Below are 22,613 nucleotides of genomic sequence, written 5' to 3' on the forward strand. Positions count from 1 at the left end.
TGACAAGAGTAAGTATTAAAATCTTTTACACTTAATTGTTTAATCAAATAATCAATACTATCATGTGACATTAATAAATAGTCAATCAAACTTGAACCGTTTTTATTTTGGAATGTAATTTTACCACTACCAACACCATATCGTCCATTACATATTCTTAAACCAGATGATTTACATAGTTCTAATATTCGCCGCCCGAAACTATTAGGGGCCTTTACGTCTTCTGTAATTCTATCTCGGAGACAATTGTCACTTATATAATCAACAAACTGTATGTTATCTATTAATTGTTTATTCAGACTATCACCTTCAACAGAGACATATAATACAAGAGATTGGCAACTCTAGTAGAGTCTATATAACGGCCAATGAAATCACTTGGCCACCGGAAGTGCTTGGGATTATGATGTGACCTGGGATGAAGAAGGATCGAGATGAGAAAATTCCGCCATTGTTGTTAAAAGAGACGATACGCTTACAGATTTGTTTTCTCGTTTATGTCGATTGCTTTCACAGCTAAAGCATGTAAGTATATTCAAAAGATACATTAAACTAGTTCTACCAATTTGTTTATACTATAATGTGCTGAGATGATGATAATAATCAAATGCTGACCAATTTAAATTCGGTCCATTCAGCTTCCCCTCTTTATTGCTGTAGAACCGGTGTGGCCCACCATTTTTTTCCATAAAACTTTAAAATTTACGATTTTATATACAATTTTAAAGTGTTATTCTACTCCCGATTGTTATCCCGTTAAAATGATACTATTTTCGTATATTTTGATCAAATAGTGTTTTCATAAAATACCATCAAAGGTGATTTATTTTTTTCACATTGATACCCAAATCCAGCTATGCGAGAATTACCTTTCTTTCATAAAACTTAGAAATTATCGAATAAATATGCAATTTAATGAGCCTGTATAAATTCCAAATGTTATCTTGTTAAAATAAGATCAGCGGAGCATATATGTGTATACCATGGACATGTACACATTCCCAATATATTCTTCTTTTCTTTATAAATTTTGCCCATATTCTTTATTTATTTTAGCACCCCATCATTCTCCAATCAGGACAAAAGTCACAATTCATTTTTTCTGATTATTTCTTTGAACAAAAAAAAAACGTTTATTTCTATTCTTGAACAATTGTATGAAAACCAACTTTGTAAACAAAAATTATCAAAAACAATTAAAAAAATTTATGATCAAATAATTGTTGAAAAAACAAAATGTCAAACTGGTTTAGCACTTAAATGGCTTCATGGTGCCAAGAAATCTTTCTTTTGCATGATTAAAATTAAATAAATCTTCATTTTTCAAATATAATGACACATTTATTAAACTTTAATATGAATATATGTATTAAAAAGTAAATATTTAAAGATATTTCTCTTATATATACAAACAATTGTCAACAGATTATTTGTGACTTTTTGTCCTACCAAATTTGTGACTTTATGTCCTGTGACTTTCTGTCCGTTTACCTTTTGTAAACACCTTCCCATTGGCGGATCCAGCCCCTTTTTTTGGACGATCAATGAATTTGAATGGGGACATGTGGTTGGAACCCCCCTTTATCCTGGGTTGATCCGCCCCTGTTTCCAGACCCTCATGAGATAGAAGCAGAGACTAAGTAAAGTTGATGTGAGCAACTTACATTGTATGTTCACTGTACGATGTTTAACAATTGACAAATATATCAAATATTTGTTCCTAATAGCAAGCTTGAAAGGTCCATACATGACAAAATGAAATTTAAAATAGATTTAGCATAATAAAAACCTGCAGAATGTTGTATGACATACATGTAGGAAGTAAAGTTTAAAAGTAAGACAAATAGATGTTGTATAATAGGCTCTACAAATTCAAATTTCTTTTCAACTCTAAAATATATTTTTTTTTTAATTTAGAATGCCAAAAGAGGAAAAGATGTAGTAAGTTAACAAAAGGAGTTAAAAGGAAAGGTAATCCTCGACGATGGACAGCTGTTGATACCAGTATGGATGAGATATCTGTTGCAGTTTCAATCCACACTGAAGATGAAAAGGATCATCCAATTATGACACATCTCTGGTCGAGTTTGTACGTTCTGAGGAAATTTCTATTACATCAGAAGAAGTCAAAGGAGAACTCTTGTTAGATGAACACTTAGCCCACACTTATGCAGCAAAAGAACAGCAATTTGAGAATGAAAAAATATGTACGCTTGAATTTGATTGCCATGCAGATTTTTTTCTTGCACCACTGGAAGGCACAGAGCAACTGATTACACAATACATTTGTAATTGAGATATTTGCAGTGAATGAGACACACAATGAACATGAAGAACCTTGCCTTTCTCCCATTCTCCCTTTCAGACTTTATGCAATTTATTACAAGTTAGCATCATTGATACATGTACAATTAGCTGTACAGATACCGAAATTTGCATACAGTTGAACTGTACCAGATCATGGCTAAAAAAAGAACATTGTATTATATGTCTCTGCCTTCAATAAAGTCTTTCTCTCTTCCAACTCTCCCGTTTAGGTCGCCTATCACTGCAACAGTCCCCAAGTTTGAGAAATGTTCGATCTGTTCTTGTAATACGTCAAGAATGTCTATATCATATTTTTTATAATACACATTCTTATCTGGAGGCATATAAATTGCGCATATATATAAATTTTTGCTATTTGGCATAATACATTTATCAAATTTAAACCAAATCATACAATCTGCTTCACATTTTATTATATCAATATATTGATTCAGCCATTTTTTATAGAATAACACTATACCCCCACCATTACACTTCGCTCTTGACAGGTGCTTTTTACTATAACCATTTATTTCAAACTGCTCTGGGCACTTGACCCAACATTCATAAAAACACAACACATCATATTTAAGCACTATTTGTAGAAACTCTGGATCAGACAATTTTCGAACTAAACCTTTAGAAATATTCCAAGAACAGATACTAATAACATCTTTTCGTAAATCAGGCACATTTTCATCACACTCTGCTTTTTCCTATCCTTCCCACAATTCTCCGTTAACGTACAATTTGTCACCTACAATATATGCCGTTTTCTTCTTTTTCCGCTCTTTTAACATTATAGGGACAAGTTTTCTCCTTCGTTCGACTATTTCACGAGGGTATTGAGGGCTTATACCAAATTTCGAGTCCTTTAATCTTCTCGATGCATTTTTCACTTTTGACCTATCAGACAAGCTGCTAAATCTCACCACTATTGGCCTCGGTTTATCCGCCCCATCTTTACGTCTCCCGAATCGGTACGCCTTTTCCATTTTAAAGCTTTTTGCATCTTCAAATTTCATTTCCTTCTCTAAAAATTTCAAAATGTTTTCCATACAGTTTTCATTATCTCGTAGTGACCCCCCTATCACATGACCGACCTCCTTACTATCTGTTACTTTATTTTCCTCTGTCTCTTCTGCAATGGGTTCTTCGTAATTGAGAAAAATAACAAGTTATATTCTAAACTTTGCGTTTCAATGTCTAGGACCTTGTTATTTAAGCTTTTTGTTGATTCAATACCACTTGTGAGGGTATCTATGCGTCCTTTTAATATTTCATAATCATCATGTACATTCGATAGGAATTGGGCGCTTTGTTCGAGCGTATTGAGTCTCTGTTTACAGGCACATACTTCAGAATCTACATACTTAAATTGTTTATCCATGGTTTCTAAACGCTCCTCAATTCGATCTAATTTTGTTAATTTCATTTCTACATTTGACATTTTCTGGCAAAGTTCTCTCAGGGACATTTTTTAAGTTTTCATCGTTAGTTACATTCTTACATGTAGGCTTGGGTGACATTTACTTCCATACGGTAGTATATATCATAGTTTTTTTGCATTTGTAAGTCTTGGCTGTGCACGATCCTTTTCATTTACAACTTTTGTTTGCGAGTGAAAAGCTAGCCTTTTTGTAGTTCTGCGTACAGTGACACCGAGGTCTTGGGCCATTCCGATATGTCTACGGTGGTTTTTTTTTAGAAGAAGCTCTAGATCTCAAATATCGTAACATGACTGCAAAACATCATATTCACAAACCACTTAAATAAACTATGTTACTTTCCAGTTACTCCTTAATTGTGTAATGTTGTTCAGTTTATTAAGTAAAATATTGCCATTCAATCGTAATTATATTATAACAAATCGATATTGACCATCGGTAATGACCATAAGTATAAAATGTGTTTATTATAGTTTTGACAAGTAAGTAAAATTAACTAGATGAAACTTATAATTTTTATTTAGCTTATCTTTTCATAATAATATAATAATAAAATTACCTATATGATAGCGTCTTTTTGATGAACGGTCATACAATATGAAGAGTTTAGAAGTATTAATAGTAAACTGTAACAGAGTGTTAACTACCCCGACCATACGCGTATGGTCGGACCATATGAGTATATGTACACCCATATGGTCATGACCATACGCGTATGGTCCAAATACTCATATGGTCCGGAACAGGTACCAATTTCCATTGATTAAGGAAAAAATACATTGTCGTGGATATTCAATTTTGTGGTTTCGCTGAGGTCTAAATAAAGGCCTAATAGAAAATTTACCCCTATTAACGGGAAGTTTTTTGCCTGATATTCATATGATGGAGACATAATCTTTTAATGAGTTTAATTGAAGTCTGGAGCTGGCATGTCAGTTAACTGCTAGTAGTCTGCTGTTATTTATGTATTTTTGTCAATTTGCTCATTTTCTTTTGTTACATCTTCTGACATCGGACTTCTCTTTAAACTGAATCTTAATGTCTGTATTGTTATGCTTTTACTTTTCTACATTGGCAAGAGGTATAGGGGGAGGGGGGGAGATGTCATAATCATGTTTAACCACATTTCAACCTGTCCCAAGTCAGGAGCCTCTGGCCTTTGTTAGTCTCATATTATTTTTAATTTTAGTTTCTTGTGTATAATTTGGAGTTTAGTATGGCGTTCATTATCACTGAACTAGTATATATATTTGTTTAGGGGCCAGCTGAAGGATGCCTCTGGGTGCTGGAAATTCTCACTGCATTGAAGACCTGTTGGTGGCCTTTTGCTGTTGTCTGTTCTATGGTCAGGCTGTTGTCTCTTTGACACATTTCCAATTTCCATTCTCAATTTTATTGTAATTCATTGAACATTGAATTTCATGGTTCACCTGTACCCAAAAAATCCAGAAAAACTGGTATTCAACAAATAATAGTGAATCTACAGTATATATATATTTTTTCCTTAAAACTGATTTTTAACAACAATCAAACAGTGCATCAAAAGTATTCACAAACATGTATTTGACATTAATGAACAGTTAACCGAACTTTTAGGCCAAGTGAGCAAACAAAAGCCTCACTCTTCCTGTTAAAAATGTGTTGTATAATCTTATTTCAGTGTTATGCTGATATCTGTTATGAATCCTGATCCATAAAAGTTGAATAAATGTGATGTAAGCACAATTTAATAATCATATGTAAACAAACATCCATAAACATAGAATACTTGATACAGTAATAGAGTTTAGCCATAAAAAGATCTCAATATCACACTTCTGCTATTATGTTTTTCTTCTTTGGCACATCTTTTAATCTAATTTCATCTTTATTGGCTTCTGTTTTATTTTTATTTTTCTTCTCTGAAAATAAAAACATAAAACCAAATTAATTTCAAAGAACTTCAGATGGCAAAGCTTTATTTTCAGCAACTTGAAAACAAATAAATTGCTGACATTTCTGATCTTTAAAAAAAACACAAACATGTTTTCAACTGCAGCATACATTGTACCTTTTTTGACAGTTTTATTACCCACATTTATTTATGCCTCAGACAAAAGTTTCCATTTTGTGTTTATTTTTGTAGATGTATCAATCATTATTCACTATATGGTTTCACCAATTTAATTTTGAATCCATATTGAATCATAGAAAAATTGGTCTGAACTAACCTCCAAACCATCAATGATTCTGTAATGAGGGGTACCCAAATTGCATCCATGCTTAAATTCGCATTGTCAAATGTCGAATAACAGAACTTTTGTTTATTTTTTTTTCAAATAATTAAAACAATTGGATACTACTCCATGTTTACTCTCATTTTTTTAGAAATAGATTTTTGTAACATATTGTATTTGCTATTTTAAATAAGATGATGTTTTGATGATGTCTCATGGTGATGTTTCCGTACATTTTGCTTTTTCAGTAAATACTTCATCTTTTGATAAATACTATGAAAATTATATGTATATCTTAATATATTAATCTATGTATAAAGACGTGAATAGTATCAAATCATAATATAGGGTTATTGCATGAATATTGGGGAATATTGTCCCAAGAAGAATTTTACATTGGACGAGCTTGTACCCTTTTATTGCATAGCAATGTTGAAAGTAAAAATTGATTTAAACTAAGATTTTGTCGTTGATGACGTCATGACTTTTGAAGATTTATTGCACTAGTGCAATATTAGAATTTATTGCACGCTAACTTTTGATTACATTCTGTTGGAAATATTATATTGCTATGCAATAACAGTACTTATTGTAGATGCTCTATGAAATCTTGCAACATTTCTGCTGATAATTTTGCTGAAAAGGTGCAATTTGGGTATTGATGCAATTTGCCTACTTTAATGTTGCATGCAAATAGCTTATATATAGACATTCTATACTTTTTTTATAGATCTGAATAATTTCTCAACCATTATATTGGTTCTGTATAATTGATGAGATAGATTGAGCCTGTTCTATACAATAACTTAAACTTACTGTGAAGTCTTTTATATCCACAATAGATCAACATTCCAGAGAGCAGAATAAGGGAACCAACCACAGATACTACTATAATCTTTACATAGGAAGACTTCTTGATTGCTAAAAATAAAATGAAGCATAAAAATAAAAGTACAGAAATGGCTCAGTCTCAATCTACATTAATCTCCTCACTAGTTATACGTTAATTTCAGATCTGATATGAAAACAATAATACATCTAAAAACATATGATTGGAATCACTTTGTGAAGATTTAATAATTTCTGTATGAACCAATTTTAAAAATAACTATCAATGGTGTTTTCATGAATAAAACGTCATTCCTCTTTAAGTCTTAGTTGCTTGAATCAGTGTTAGTTTATATGTTGGATAAAATGCACATATATAAAAGGGGAATGTTATGCGTGCATATTCTTAACTATCTAAGACATATTTAATGGTATATATCTATGTGAACATTTTTGCATGCATAACTCCAAATCCAGTCTAAAAACTGTAAGCAAGGCAGAACTCATGCAGAATTCTCCACTTACTCTAAATATTCAGGAATCTTTAAGTCATGAAAGTTGTGAAGATTTTTCTACAAATTTAATAGGAATTAAAGAACCTTATTGAGCACACTCACTTACACCATGTCCCCACATATAATATTGTCATTGGAGAAATAAAATACAAACATGATAAAGCATAAGAAAAATCATTGCTCTGAGAGATTGCTCTGAGGGATACGATTGCCATTGTTTTCATTGACACATGTATACATGTAGCTGGACAATATACATGTAGCTGGATTATATTATTTTCAAAACTAATTCAACTGCACATGTATGATGTAAAATGTAATTTACGTAATCTGAATATTTACAAAATAGTCAATGCCCGGTTCAAAGTGTGTGACGATGTACTTAGGCCTATTGTGTTTTATTTTTGTACTATCAATTCCAAGTTTACTTTCCACAGCAGTCACTGAGACTCAGAGTGAGAGAAGTATTTCACTTGTATCTTATCACCAATTTTCCTACATTAATTCTAGGAGGAACCCCATTCCTATCTCTTTAAATATTTAATTTCCTTTGGGTCAGTGATCATGACTCTTTTCCGTACACATTCCTCTGTTTAAATTGCGATCGTTTTTAATATAATATGACGTTTATCGACAGAACGAGTTAATTTTTCTCAACGTAATGTTTTGATTCAGAATTCACGGAAATGACTTCCGGAAAGGAGACAACTCGAAACGATAATATGGAAGACTCCATTTCGCCTGAAGGGGTGTTGAAAATATACCTTAACGATGTGGACTAATTCATTTTAATTTAAATGATGCATATGATTAAAAATTATGCAACAACAATAACCCTCAATAGCAGACATACATAGAAAGGCTCCCATGAGTTATAAATTAATCAATCGAGGGGGGAATCCAGAGCAACCATTTAACGTAGTACCCCTGGAAGTCAAGAAAACTATACGCATGCGCATAATTACCTAAAGAAACCCTGTAGTAAGAACGTATATTAAACCTAAATGGTTATCTATTTTTTTATAGAAGTACAATATCAAATATCAGTTTAATAACGGTGACATATAAGTAAAACTCCACTTCACTTCTTATATGACAGAAATAGATTTATCTAAATGCAGAGAACTCTCGCATTTTTATCACAACTGTTAAAAACACGCATATAAGGCAAGGGAAATATCAAACATGAAGATTATGAAAAGAACATTATAGGAAAGTTGTTTAAGTTCAATCCCTTTGTTTGTTTTTACCTTTTAAACCAAGACAATCATAAGAATCTGAGATGGTCCTTAATGTTTAGAATAAAACGGTTGACGTGAGGGCATTGTCCTGATCCACTGGTATAAGTCTACAGATTGCTTGAAAGCAATGGTATCCCAAAAATTGTATAAGAAAAAAAATTGAATCATAATTTTATGTCAATATGCACATCTACATAGTATGTCCTTATTATCTAGCATGAAATTCTGTTGTGTAGTTTCAGAGGAGTTGCGATGACATGAAAAAGGACTGAAGGACTGTTGGACAGACGGACGATTCAAAAACAAAGTACCCTCCACAACATCTTTGTGTGGGGTATAATTACAAATAACCATTATGTACATGTACAAGAGCCTGTGTCGCTCACCTTGGTCTATGTGCATACATGTATTAAACAAAGGACACAGATGGATTCATGACAAAATTGTATTTTGATGATGGTGATGCGTTTGTAGATCTCATGACAAAATTGTATTTTGATGATGGTGATGCGTTTGTAAATCTTACTTTACTGAACATTCTTGATACTTAAAATTTTCTTTATCTATAATAAATTTGGTCCTTTTAAGTTACAGAGGAAAATGATTTGTAAACCTTTACAAAAATTCACCAAATTAATTAACTAGAGGCTCTAACGAGCCTGTGTCGCTCACCTTGGTCTATGTGAATATTAAACAAAGGACGCAGATGGATTCATGACAAAATTTTGTTTTGGTGATGATGATGTGTTTGTACATCTTACTTTACTGAACATTCTTGCTGCTTACAATTATCTCTATCTATAATGAACTTGGCCCAGTAGTTTCAGAGGAGAAGATTATTGTAAAAGATTACTAAGATTTACAAACTAGAGGCTCTAAAGAGCCTGTGTCGCTCACCTTGGTCTATGTGAATATTAAAGGAAGCAGATGGATTCATGACAAAATTGTGTTTTGGTGATGGTGATGTGTTTGTACATCTTACTTTACTGAACATTCTTGCTGCTTAAAATTATCTCTATCTATAATGAACTTGGCCCATTAGTTTCAGTGGAGAATGTTAGTAAAAATTTACAAATTTTATGAAAATTGTTAAAAATTGACTATAAAGAACAATAACTCCTAAGGGGGTCAATTGACCATTTCGGTCATGTTGACTTATTTGTAAATCTTACTTTGCTGAACATTATTGTTGTTTACAGTTTATCTCTATCAATAATAATATTCAAGATAATGACCAAAAACAGCAAAATCTCCTTAAAACTAACAATTCAGGGTCAGCAACCCAACAACGGGTTGTCCGATTCATCTAAAAATTTCAGAGCAGATAAATGTTGACCTGATAAACAATTTTACCCTATGTCAGATTTTCTCTAAATGCTTTGGGTTTTGAGTTATAAGCCAAAAACTGCATTTTACCCCATGTTCTATTTTTAGCCATGGCGGCCATCTTGGTTGGATGGCCGGGTCACCGGACACATTTTTCAAACTACTAACCCAAAAGATGATTGTGGCCAAGTTTGGATTAATTTGGCCAAGTAGTTTCAGAGGAGAAGATTTTTGTAAAAGATTACTAAGATTTACGAAAAATGGTTAAAAATTGACTATAAAGGGCAATAACTCCTAAAGGGGTCAACTGACCATTTCAGTCATGTTGACTTATTTGTAAATCTTACTTTGGTGAACATTATTGCTGTTTATAGTTTATCTCTATCTATAATAATATTCAAGATAATAACCAAAAAGAGCAAAATTTCCTTAAAATTACTAATTCAGGGCCAGCAACCCAACAACGGGTTGTCCGATTCATCTGAAAATTTCAGGGCAGATAGATCTTGAACTGATAAACAATTTTACCCCGTGTCAGATTTGCTCAAAATGCTTTTGGGTTTTGAGTTATAAGCCAAAAACTGCATTTTACCCCATGTTCTATTTTTAGCCATGGCGGCCATCTTGGTTGGATGGCCGGGTCACCGGACACATTTTTCAAACTACTAACCCAAAAGATGATTGTGGCCAAGTTTGGATTAATTTGGCCCAGTAGTTTCAGAGGAGAAGATTTTTGTAAAATATTACTAAGATTTACGAAAAATGGTTAAAAATTGACTATAAAGGGCAATAACTCCTAAAGGGGTCAACTGACCATTTCAGTCATGTTGACTTATTTGTAAATCTTACTTTGCTGAACATTATTGCTGTTTATTGTTTATCTCTATCTATAATAATATTCAAGATAATAAACAAAAAACAGCAAAATTTCCTTAAAATTACTAATTCAGGGGCAGCAACCCAACAACGGGTTATCCAATTCATCTGAAAATTTCAGGGCAGATAGATCTTCACCTGTTTAACAATTCTACCCCATGTCAGATTTGCTCTAAATACTTTGGTTTTTGAGTTATAAGCTAAAAACTGCATTTTACCCCTATGTTCTATTTTTAGCCATGGCGGCCATCTTGGATGGTTGGCCGGGTCATCGGACACATTTTTTAAACTAGATACCCCAATGATGATTGTGGCCAAGTTTGGTTTAATTTGGCCCAGTAGTTTCAGAGGAGAAGATTTTTGTAAAAGTTAACGACGACGACGGACGACGGACGACGACGGACGCCGGACGCCAAGTGATGAGAAAAGCTCACTTGGCCTTTTAGGCCAGGTGAGCTAAAAATGGTTAAAAATTGACTATAAAGGGCAATAACTCCTAAAGGGGTTAACTGACCATTTCGGTCATGTTGACTTATTTGTAGATCTTACTTTGCTGACATTTATTGCTTTTTACAGTTTATCTCTATCTATAATAATATTCAAGATAATAACCAAAAACAGCAAAATTTCCATAAAATTACCAATTCAGGGGCAGCAACCCAACAACGGGTTGTCCGATTCATCTGAAAATTTAAGGGCAGATAGATCTTGACCTGATAAACAATTTACTACATTTCAGATTTACTTTAAATGCTTTGGTTTTTGAGTTATAAGCCAAAAACTGAATTTTACCCCTATGTTCTTTTTTTAGCCATGGCGGCCATCTTGGTTGGTTGGCCGGGTCACGCCACACATTTTTTAAACAAAATACTCCAATGATGATTGTGGCCAAGTTTGGTTTGATTTGGCCCAGTAGTTTCAGAGGAGAAGATTTTTGTAAAAGATTACTAAGATTTACGAAAAATGGTTAAAAATTGACTATAAAGGACAATAACTCCTAAAGGGGTCAACTGCCCATTTTGGTCATGTTGACTTATTTGTAAATCTTACTTTGCTGAACATTATTGCTGTTTACAGTTTATCTCTATCTATAATAATATTCAAGATAATAACCAAAAACAGCAAAAATTCCCTAAAACTACCAATTCAGGGGCAGCAACCCAACAACGGGTTGTTGGATTCATCTGAAAATTTCAGGGCAGATAGATCTTGACCTAATAAACAATTTTACACCTGTCAGATTTGCTCTAAATGCTTTGGTTTTTGAGTTATAAGCCAAAAACTGCATTTTACCCCTATGTTCTATTTTTAGCCATGGCGGCCATCTTGGTTGGTTGGCCGGGTCACGCCACACATTTTTTAAACTAGATACCCCAATGATGATTGTGGCCAAGTTTGGTTTAATTTGGCCCAGTAGTTTCAGAGGAGAAGATTTTTGTAAAAGTTAATGAAGACGGACGACAACGACGGACGCCAAGTGATGAGAAAAGCTCACTTGGCCCTTCGGGCCAGGTGAGCTAAAAATGTTCAAAATTGACTATAAAGGGCAATAACTCCCCAAGGGGTCAACTAACCATTTTGATCATGCAGACTTATTTGTAGATCTTACTTTGCTTAACATTATTGCTGTTTATGGTTTATAGTATTCAAGATAATGACCAAAAATGGAAAAAATTCTTAAAAAATTACCAATTCAGGGGCAGCAACCCAACAACCGGTTGTCCAATTCATCTGAAAATTTCAGGGCAGATAGATATTGACTTTATAAACAATTTAATCCCTTGTCAGAATTATTCTAAATGCTTTGGTTCAGAGTTACCCATCAAAATCTACATTTTACCCCTATCTTCTATTTTTAGCCAAGGCAGCCATCTTGGTTTGTTGGCTGGGTCACCGCACACATTTTTTAAACAAGATACCCTCATAATGATTTTGGCAAAATTTGGTTAGATTTGACACTAGTTTCAGAGGAGAAGATTTTTGTAAAAGATTACAAAAGTTTACGAAAAATTGTTAAAAAATTACTATAAAAGGCAATAACTCCTTAAGGCGAAGTGTAAGTAATTATACTACACAATGGATTTTATTAAAATTTTACATGTAGATTCTGCTTGTAAAAATAAATCGGAAAATAAAATTAAACTAGAGGCTCTAAAGAGCCTGTGTCGCTCACCTTGGTCTATGTGCATATCAAACAAAGGACACAAATGGATTCATGACAAAATTGTATTTTGGTGATGGTGATGTGTTTGAAGTTCTTACTTTACTGAACAATTTTGCTTCTTACAATTATATCTATAATGAACTTTGCCCATTAGTAACAGAGAACTATATTTGGTAAAAATTTACATAAATTTACCAAATTAATGAAAATTGTTAAAAATTGACTATAAAGGGCAATAACTCCTTAAGGGGTCAATTGACCATTTAGGTCATGTTGACTTATTTGTAGATCTTACTTTGCTGAACATTATTGCTGTTTACAGTTTATCGCTATCTATAATAGTATTCAAGATAACCAAAAACGGCAAAATTTCTTTAAAAATTACCAATTGGAGGGCAGCAACCCGACAACCAGTTGTCCAATTTATCTGAAAAATTCAGGGCAGATAAATATTGACTTGATTAACAATTTAACTTCATGTCAGATTTGCTCTAAATGCTTTGGTTTCATAGTTATAAGCCAAAAACTACATTTTACCCCTATGTTCTATTTTTAGCCGTGGCGGCCATCTTGGTTGAATGGCCAGGTCATCGGACACATTTTTCAAACTAGATACCCCAAAGATGATTGTGGCCTAGTAGTTTCAGTGGAGATTTTGTAAAAGATTACTTAGATTTATGAAAAATGGTTAAAAATTGACTATAAAGGGCAGTAACTCCTAAAGGGGTCAACTGACCATTTCGGTCATGTTGACTTATTTGTAAATCTAACTTTGCTGAACATTATTGATGTTTACAGTTTATCTCTATCTATAATAATATTCAAGATAATAACCAACCAGATGCTCCGCAGGGCGTAGCTTTATACGACCGCAGAGGTTGAACCCTGAACGGTTGGGGCAAGTATGGACACAACATTCAAGCTGGATTCAGCTCTAAATTTGGATTGTGATTAAATAGTTGACACAGCATAGGTTTCTGACACAGAATGAATGTGTTCTAATGAACTTAAAATTTTTGTTTTCTCTTAGAGCAATTCACTATGCTGTTGAATATTAATCCTCTCAAAAAAATGTTTGAAGAAATTTTCTTTTTTATTTATGAAATTTCAAATGAGAAAAATTGAACCCAATTTTTTTAATCACATCCCCTTTCCCTTATTCCAAAACTAATCTCAATTAAAATTTCTAATGGAGTTTGCAACAATAACTACTCATTTAAATACATTATAAAATATTAAGATGTAAAAAAACTGCTTGTTATCACTGAATGGTAAAGATTATTTTAATTTATCAGTTGGTAGTAAAAAGTGAATATACATTGTATATTGTATATAACAAAGATTTAAGTTGATTCTGGACAAAGAAAGATAACTCCAATTAAAAAAAAATCTTGCTATTGCACAATATTTTGCAATTAGATATTTCTTGCTTACTATTCTGGACAAAGAAAGAAAACTCTAATTAAAAAAAAATTTGCTATTTCACAATATAGTGTAATTAGATATTTCTTGCCATTGCGCAATACTGTGCAATTGAAAAGACTTGCTATTGCACAATACTTAATATAATAATTTTAGATCCTGATTTGGACCAACTTGAAAACTGGGCCCATAATAAAATATCTAAGTACATTTTTGGATTCAGCATATCAAAGAACCCCAAGATTTCAATTTTTGTTAAAATCAGACTAAGTTTAATTTTGGACCCTTTGGACTTTAGTGTAGACCAATTTGAAAACAGGACCAAAAATGAAGAATCTACATACACAGTTAGATTTGGTATAGCAAAGAACCCCATTTATTCAATTTTTGATGAAATCAAACAAAGTTTAATTTTGGACCCTGATTCTGACCAACTTGAAAACTGGGCCAATAATCAAGAATCTAAGTACATTTTGAGATTCAGCATATCAAAGAACCTAACTGATTCATTTTTAGTCAAAATCAAACTAAGTTTAATTTTGGACCCTTTGGACCTTAATGTAGACCAATTTGAAAACGGGACCAAAAGTTAAGAATCTACATACACAGTCATGACAGTTAGATTCGTCATATCAAAGAACCCCAATTATTCAATTTTGATGAAATCAAACAAAGTTAATTTTGGACCCTTTGGGCCCCTTATTCTGTTGGGACCAAAACTCCCAAAATCAATACCAACCTTCCTTTTATGGTCATAAACCTTGTGTTTAAATTTCATAGATTTCTATTTACTTAAACTAAAGTTATTGTGCGAAAACCAAGAATAATGCTTATTTGGGCCCTTTTTTGGCCCCTAATTCCTAAACTGTTGAAACCAAAACTCCCAAAATCAATCCCAACCGTTCTTTTGTGGTCATAAACCTTTTGTCAAAATTTCATAGATTTTTATTAACTTAAACTAAAGTTATAGTGCGAAAACCAAGAAAATGCTTATTTGGGCCCTTTTTGGCCCCTAATTCCTAAAATGTTGGGACCAAAACTCCCAAAATCAATACCAACCTTCCTTTTGTGGTCATAAACCTTGTGTTAAAATCGACGACGCCAACGTGATAGCAATATACGACGAAAAATTTTTCAAATTTTGCGGTCGTATAAAAACAGCAAAATTTCCTCAAAATTACCAATTCAGGTGCAGCAACCCAACAACGGGTTGACTGATTCAACTGAAAATTTCAGGGCAGATAGATCTTGACCTGATAATATCAGATTATTACAGGGAATTTTTCATATCGCATGTATTATCAGCCCTAGGTTCAATATCAGCCCAAGAAATATGGACAAATCAACAAAAAAATAATTCAACAGTATACATAATGATCATTGTTTGGAAAAGTCAACTTTTTACAGAAACTTTCTAAATTATGTTTCAGAAAAACTTAAAAAATGCATTTATTAAATAATTTATTTGGTTTTTTTTTTTTTACTTTTATTTTTATATAACTATATACTTTCCAGTAATCAAATAATTGTTTTGTACACTACTTTGTAATGTTTTTCACTGAAAACGTTGCATTGAGATGTATTTTCCGGAATTGGCCGAGTATTACCGGAATGCCATGTGATAACGTTACGGAAAGGCATGTGATAACAATCGAAGCATGTGATAAACTTTTCATATCAGCCCGCTAAGCACCAATTCGAAAAATATGGAATTTACGTCAATTTAATGCTATTATCATACAGTAAAATTTATTTGTTATTTAGTCTAAGTATATGATAAACATTTTTATCCCATGTCAGATTTCCTCAAAATGCTTTGGTTTTTGAGTTATAAGCCAAAAACTGCATTTTACCCCTATGTTCTATTTTTAGCCGTGGCGGCCATCTTTGTTGGTTGACCAGGTCACGCCACACATTTTTTTTTAACTAGATACCCCAAAGATGATTGTGGCCAAGTTTGGATTAATTTGGCCCAGTAGTTTCAGAGGAGAAGATTTTTGTAAAAGATTACTTTAATTTACGAAAAATGGTTAAAAATTGACTATAAAGGGCAATAACTCCTAAACGGGTCAACTGACCATTTTGGTCATGTTGACTTATTTGTAAATCTAACTTTGCTGAACATTATTGCTGTTTACAGTTTATCTCTATCTATAATAATATTCAAGATAATAACCAAAAACAGCAAAATTTCCTCAAAATTACCAATTCAGGGGCAGCAACCCAAGAACCGATTGACCGATTCATCTGAAAATTTCAGGGCAGATAGATCTTGACCTGATAAACATTTTTATCCCATGTCAGATTTGCTCTAAATGCTTTGGTTTTTGAGTTATAAGCCCCTATGTTCTATTTTTAGCCGTGGCGGCCATCTTGGTTGGTTGACCGGGTCACGCCACACATTTTTTAAACTAGATACCCAAATGATGATTGTGGCTAAGTTTGGTTTGATTTGGCCCAGTAGTTTCAGAGGAGAAGATTTTTGTAAAAGCTAACGCCGGACGACGACGGACGCCGGACGCAAAGTGATGAGAAAAGCTCACTTGGCCCTTTGGACCAGGTGAGCTAAAAAGGGGGTAACTGTTTTCGTTTTTGAGATACGAGCTGTTGAAGTAAACAGCATCATACACCAAAATTACAAAGGATATAAAGGGAAAATGGTGAAATTCGGCAGGAATTGTTACATTTCCAAGATTTTCTATTATATTAGACAATCGATTTTAAAAAAAATTTATGAGACGATTCTAAAATGTCTGAGGAATCGATGGGTGCAAAGAAAGTCCTTAGCAACCGTGCTACTTTTCAAGCTATACCCTGTTAAAGTTGAATCTTGAGTGTAAAAAAAACCAAAAAACAACGACAACTTTAATGACGTCACTGTAACAGTTACCATGCTTCATATAGTTCTATACTTGTATGAAATATATACCGTTTGTTGGAGTTCGTGTTGCTCGGTCTTTAGTTCTTTATGTTACGTTTTGTGTACTATTGTATTGTATTTGTCTTTTATATTCGGGTGCGTGCGGAGATAGCCAAGCTAGAAAACGGTTGACATTTTCTTCATTATGAACTAGAACTATTTTCGACATGGTGGCGATGGTGCCTTATTTTTTGTTAAAATCTAAACACAGCGACGTGTTTTCAAAATCTTTGTTCCCATAAAACTTCATTTCATCAAGGTCTTTTCTCAGAATATCAGCCATCTGTCTGGCACAGGATAACAAATCAATAAATAAGTAAATTTAAGTTGTGTGGTAATTCTTAGTACATTTGGGTAAATTAATCTTATCTTTTGCCACATAGGCATCTCTATAATTCAACACATCCCTGAGCCACGACATTATATATTTTATGCATTGCATGCGCTCCTCTTTATCACAATCCAGACTGGCTAGCAACCGTTGTATAACTTTACACGTCTGAAGACGAATATTTGCGTGAAACATTTTTGTGATTTTTATTTCTGGAAATCAATCTGAAATCTACAACTGTCCTTTCCCGAAAGTCGTGCTGGACCTTTACTTTTATGTGCATTCGGGATTTACACAAATTGTAACCCAAATAATTCAGTTGTATTATTCAGCTAATGTACGAATGCTACATTTCTTGTGTGGGAGAAAATCGGACATGGAAAGGGCTTGACTTATTGAAGTTTATACTCAAATTGAAACATTGGGAATATATTTCTAGCTGTTACCCGGGAATTGAGACTTGACACTTCAAAATTACATTCTCTAATTTTGAATGATACACACAGGCACAATAAAAGAAAACAGATTTCGCTATATATCTCTTCAAAATTGGAATTTGTGAAAGAAGAAATGACATGTTATATTTTATCTTACATGTGTACTTTCAATTTCAATATGGTTCTAAATTTAGATTTATTTTTCCCATAAATTGTGGACGGAATAGAAGACACCTGTTTATTTTCTGCACATGTAGAAAAAGTTGAAAACTGGGAGTTGAATGACATAATTTTTACTTATTTTAAGATAAATGTTAGAGTGAGACAACTTTTAAGTTACTGAATAATTTATGGGGATTAATTTGTTTATTTTTTGTTTGTTTTCCGTCTTTGTTCTTCCGACCTGAAAGTGTTGCACTAGTGGTCAAATTATTCTCTTGGTATCGTCTGATTTCTTATATGAATATAAATCATGTCCTTAAATTTTCAATTGCACAAAGTACAAACATTTCAACGTCTTTTTAATTAAACAATTAAATTCACACGTCTTTCATTAATTATTTGTAACCTATTATAAAACTTTATGTTGAGTACTGTGTTTTTCGTTCAAGACTACGGCTTTTTAAAACGATATTGTTGGGTCAATTCGGGTTTCATTTTAATTAATTTGATATCAATAGAAGAAAAATTGTTACATGTTTATTTGTTTATTTGTTTATAATTTTGTTGTGAGGCTTTTTTTCTTTCTGTTGATATCATAAACACGAAATGCCTTCTCCTACGTATCTAAAACAAAAAAACAGTGTTTTTAAGTCAGGCTGCACACAGAACAACGTATAGAATGCTGTGATTTCTAATTGGAGTTACAGTCGAACCTCGTTGTGTCGAATTCGGTTGTGTCGAAAACTCAGATGAGTCAAAGTAATTTCTCAGTCCCCGCATAATTCCTGTTTGATCAAATCATTTTAACCTCCGATGAGTCGAACTCGGATGATTCGAGGTAATTCTTAAATCCTGTCGATGTAAAATTGATGTAAATTGACCCCGATGTCTCGAAGTTCAAATAAAAAAAAAAAATCAATAGAAATAAAAATTTCAAAAATAAAATTAATAACGGATGTTTTTCTTGTTTAACCTATTCACTTCCACAAGTGATTAAAGCTGGGTAAATTCTATAAGTGATTAAAGCTGTGTAAACATACTTGTTTGTAAAACAGTTAAATGACATGTTTATGATGACCGCTAATCAACAAAGAAACGAATTTTAATGACCCAAGCTGAGATTAAATTAACCATTAGAATATTAGAATAAAAACAATAATCAAAAGGATTAAAATATTTTATTAATTATTATGAGTCGGTCTTTTTAATCAACGAACACTGTTCACGTTCTTTAAAGATTAGGTATGAAAACATTTTCGCGAGTGATTCCATAATTTATAGTGACTGACCTTTGTAAATATTTGTGTATTGATTTTATTTGAGAATGTTGTGTGTTGAATCTTTAAAAATACGGAACATAAATACAAAATACACAATCATATATTATCATATCGAAAGAAGCACAATGATCAATAAACATGCATCTAGTTTACAGAAATAACATATTGGTATTTCATACATTTCAAATATATGACGTCACACTCGACATCGGATGAGTCGAATACTTTCGTTTGTTCCCTCGACTTTGACACAACAAGGTTCGACTGTATATAGATAATTTCTATGAGGTTTAAGACAGCATAGGAGTGCTTGTTGGATTCATTATAGACCGCAGAAAGTAGTTTCTCTTTCGTGTGTCCTTTCTTGGAGTAAGGGAGATAACTTGCATAACTAACGACGAACGTTTTTAATCCCTTATTACGCTAGAGGCGTGCAATTACGTACACTTCGCCTTAAGAGGTCTCTTGACCATTTTGTCAGTCTGTTGAATGTACGTTCCACATCCGTTCTGTCTGATACGTTTCCGTTTCTCATATGTTGCATATCCGGTGTGTATCCGTTATGCATTTGTTACACGTCCGTTTTATTCGGTCAGTACATCAATGGATACCAATGAATAACAAATTTGTCAATAGACAACTTTTATTTTCATCCGTTAAGTGTCTGTTCGTGCTATCCAGTAATGTGTGACCGAGGCTTTACATTTGCTCTTCTCAACATGGAATAAGCACAAACTGAAATGTTTCTCATGTTTACTTTTCATGATTAAATTTAAATTGAATGTCTGACTTATGATCATTATTATATAAGAATCACATAAACTTGACTTCTTCAATCACCATGTAAATGAGGTCAATGTCAGATGATCCCAATAAGACAGACATTTACACCTAAAATCATACAATACACAAATATATCAACTGAGAGGGTGGGGGCAAATAATCTCCATGCAAATGGGATGTGACAATCCTGTTACCAAATATCATCGACCTATCGCTAGTGGTCCCCTAGAAACATACCTGCCAACTTTTGAAAGTGCCCATGGGGGTTTTAGTGCGCGACAACAATTTCAAAGGTTAAGTTCTTTGCGACGTATTTTGCGCGTGCTGTTTTGTGGTCTAGAAAAGGTGTCATATTTGTATGATGAGCTTACAATCCTTTTTCTTAAGGATATTTGCATGATTCTAGTTATTATATCAATAGAAAAGATGAACATGTAGCTATAAGACCAGGAGTTATTTTCATGTGTAAAGATATTAAATGATTGTTGGCTTTTCCAATTCAAAATTATGCACAAAGAAGGACCTTTATAAAGTTGGGAATAACACCTAGGGGTGACATGCTAGGGGTAACCCCTCAATGTACGGCCATTAAAACCGAATCCGGGTCTGTTCGCGCCCATTCACGTTCGCACCCACTCATGTTCGCCCCCTTTCATTTTCGCACCCTACATGTTCGCGCCTAATTTTAATTGGTTTTGTGTTTAATAACTTTGTAATCAAGTTTTGGCAAGTAGTATTCTTATAAGTATAATTGTTTTCATGGTCTCAAAATAAAGTAAGACAGCATTTTTTTTTGTGTTGAATAAATCTTAATCATGTTTTGGATAGGGTATTGTTAAAAAAAATTATATTCCTTTCTAAATAAAGTGGGATTCTGTCAACGTTTTATTTTGTGTTGAATAACTGTTCAAAGTTATCATGTTTTGGTTAGTGTATTGCTATAACTTTTGTTTCATTGACTTGTTTCAAAATGAAGTGAGATTCTGACTACGTTTCTTTTTTTTTTTTTTGTGTGTTGATTAAATTTTATCATGTATAGTAATATATAATAGTGTATTGTTTCATTATTTCAGATCAAAGGGACCAACTTGAAGCTGTTAAAAACAATTATCGTTTGTGTTTTTCATTTAAAATCTTCAATCTTTTACTCATACCAAGCTATAAATACATTCAGTATTTACACGAAAGCAATTAAAAACAACAATCATGATTTTCCAATTATTCAACTCGAATTTGAATTAAAATTGGACGCGAACGTGTAGAGTGCGAACGGACCTTGGGTGCGAACGTGCGAGGTGCGAACGTGTAGGGTGCGAAAGAATATTGGGCGCGAACGGACCTGATACCATTAAAACCCACTTTTTAACAAATGATCACATATTCATATATACTATCTGAAGAAATTTTAGCAAAGAACTACAAATGTATACATCTTATGATCTATCTGGTATTATATGGTCAACACATGTACAATAATTTTGAAATGTTCTGAGACCTAAAAAAAATTGGAATCCTAATCCTCATTTAGAAAAGTTTTTCCAAATATAATGAATTTTCCTATTTTCAAGTAAAAAAAAAATTCTAATTTAATATTTTTTATTATAGTCAAATGACCCTTGTCTTAGGGACAGTCCCCCATTTACCTGTTTGTTTGGTCCTTGTAAAAAATAAAGAATAGTAGTCTACATTGTACTTTAATGATTTGGTAATGTTATTGAATAGATAAATAACATATGTTAAAGCAAGTGTAATGTCAATAAATTAGTGAATAAACTACTATTTATTATCTTTATGGTAGTACTGCATCATTGAATTTTGTCAATCAGCCTTGCTTTTATTCTTAATCTGTGTAAGAACCTCATTGAAGGTGAAAAATCACCCATGTTCAAGATTTTAAAATTCTACAACACAAGTTCAAAATCTAGCATGTTAGAATAATCTTGAAAGAAAACGTTTTTGATTGGCTCATTAATTTGATCACAAGAAACACTGAATTTGATTGGCTAACACGATTGTCTCCCTTGAACACAGTTCAAATTCGAGAACAATGAAATTTTTCGTGTAAATTTTCACAAAATCGTGTTTTATAGCTTTTTTCACGATCACGATCGTGCAATCGTGACAAAGGGTCAAAATCGTGTAGTACACGCCTAAATCGTGAAAGTTGGCAGGTATGTAGAAACTGAGATGATCACAAACTAATGTATTGTTTAAACCATAACTGCTAATGTGGCAGATGCAAAAAACAACTAATATATGTCTTGCGTTTTAACTCTGTTCAACTTTGCTGAACATTATTGCTGTTTACAGTTTATCTCTATCCATAATAATATTCAAAAACTGCAAAATTTTCCTTA

The 22,613-nt window shown here is 32.8% G+C and overlaps 1 protein-coding gene across 1 annotated transcript in view; it reads right to left on the reverse strand.

Moving 5' to 3' along the window:
• Positions 1-4,506: 4,506 nt before the first annotated feature.
• Positions 4,507-22,613, reverse strand: part of LOC139525412 (uncharacterized) — a 96,544-nt gene continuing 78,437 nt past the window's right edge. The window contains exons 15-16 of the mRNA XM_071320733.1: positions 6,788-6,892; positions 4,507-5,656 (exon numbers count right to left, since the gene is read on the reverse strand). Of these exons, the coding sequence (XP_071176834.1) occupies positions 5,565-5,656; positions 6,788-6,892 (197 nt within the window). The 3' untranslated portion in view covers positions 4,507-5,564. The remainder of the gene's footprint in view (positions 5,657-6,787; positions 6,893-22,613) is intronic.

Source organism: Mytilus edulis, chromosome 5 (assembly GCF_963676685.1).
Source record: "Mytilus edulis chromosome 5, xbMytEdul2.2, whole genome shotgun sequence".
Lineage (NCBI taxonomy): Eukaryota > Metazoa > Mollusca > Bivalvia > Mytilida > Mytilidae > Mytilus > Mytilus edulis.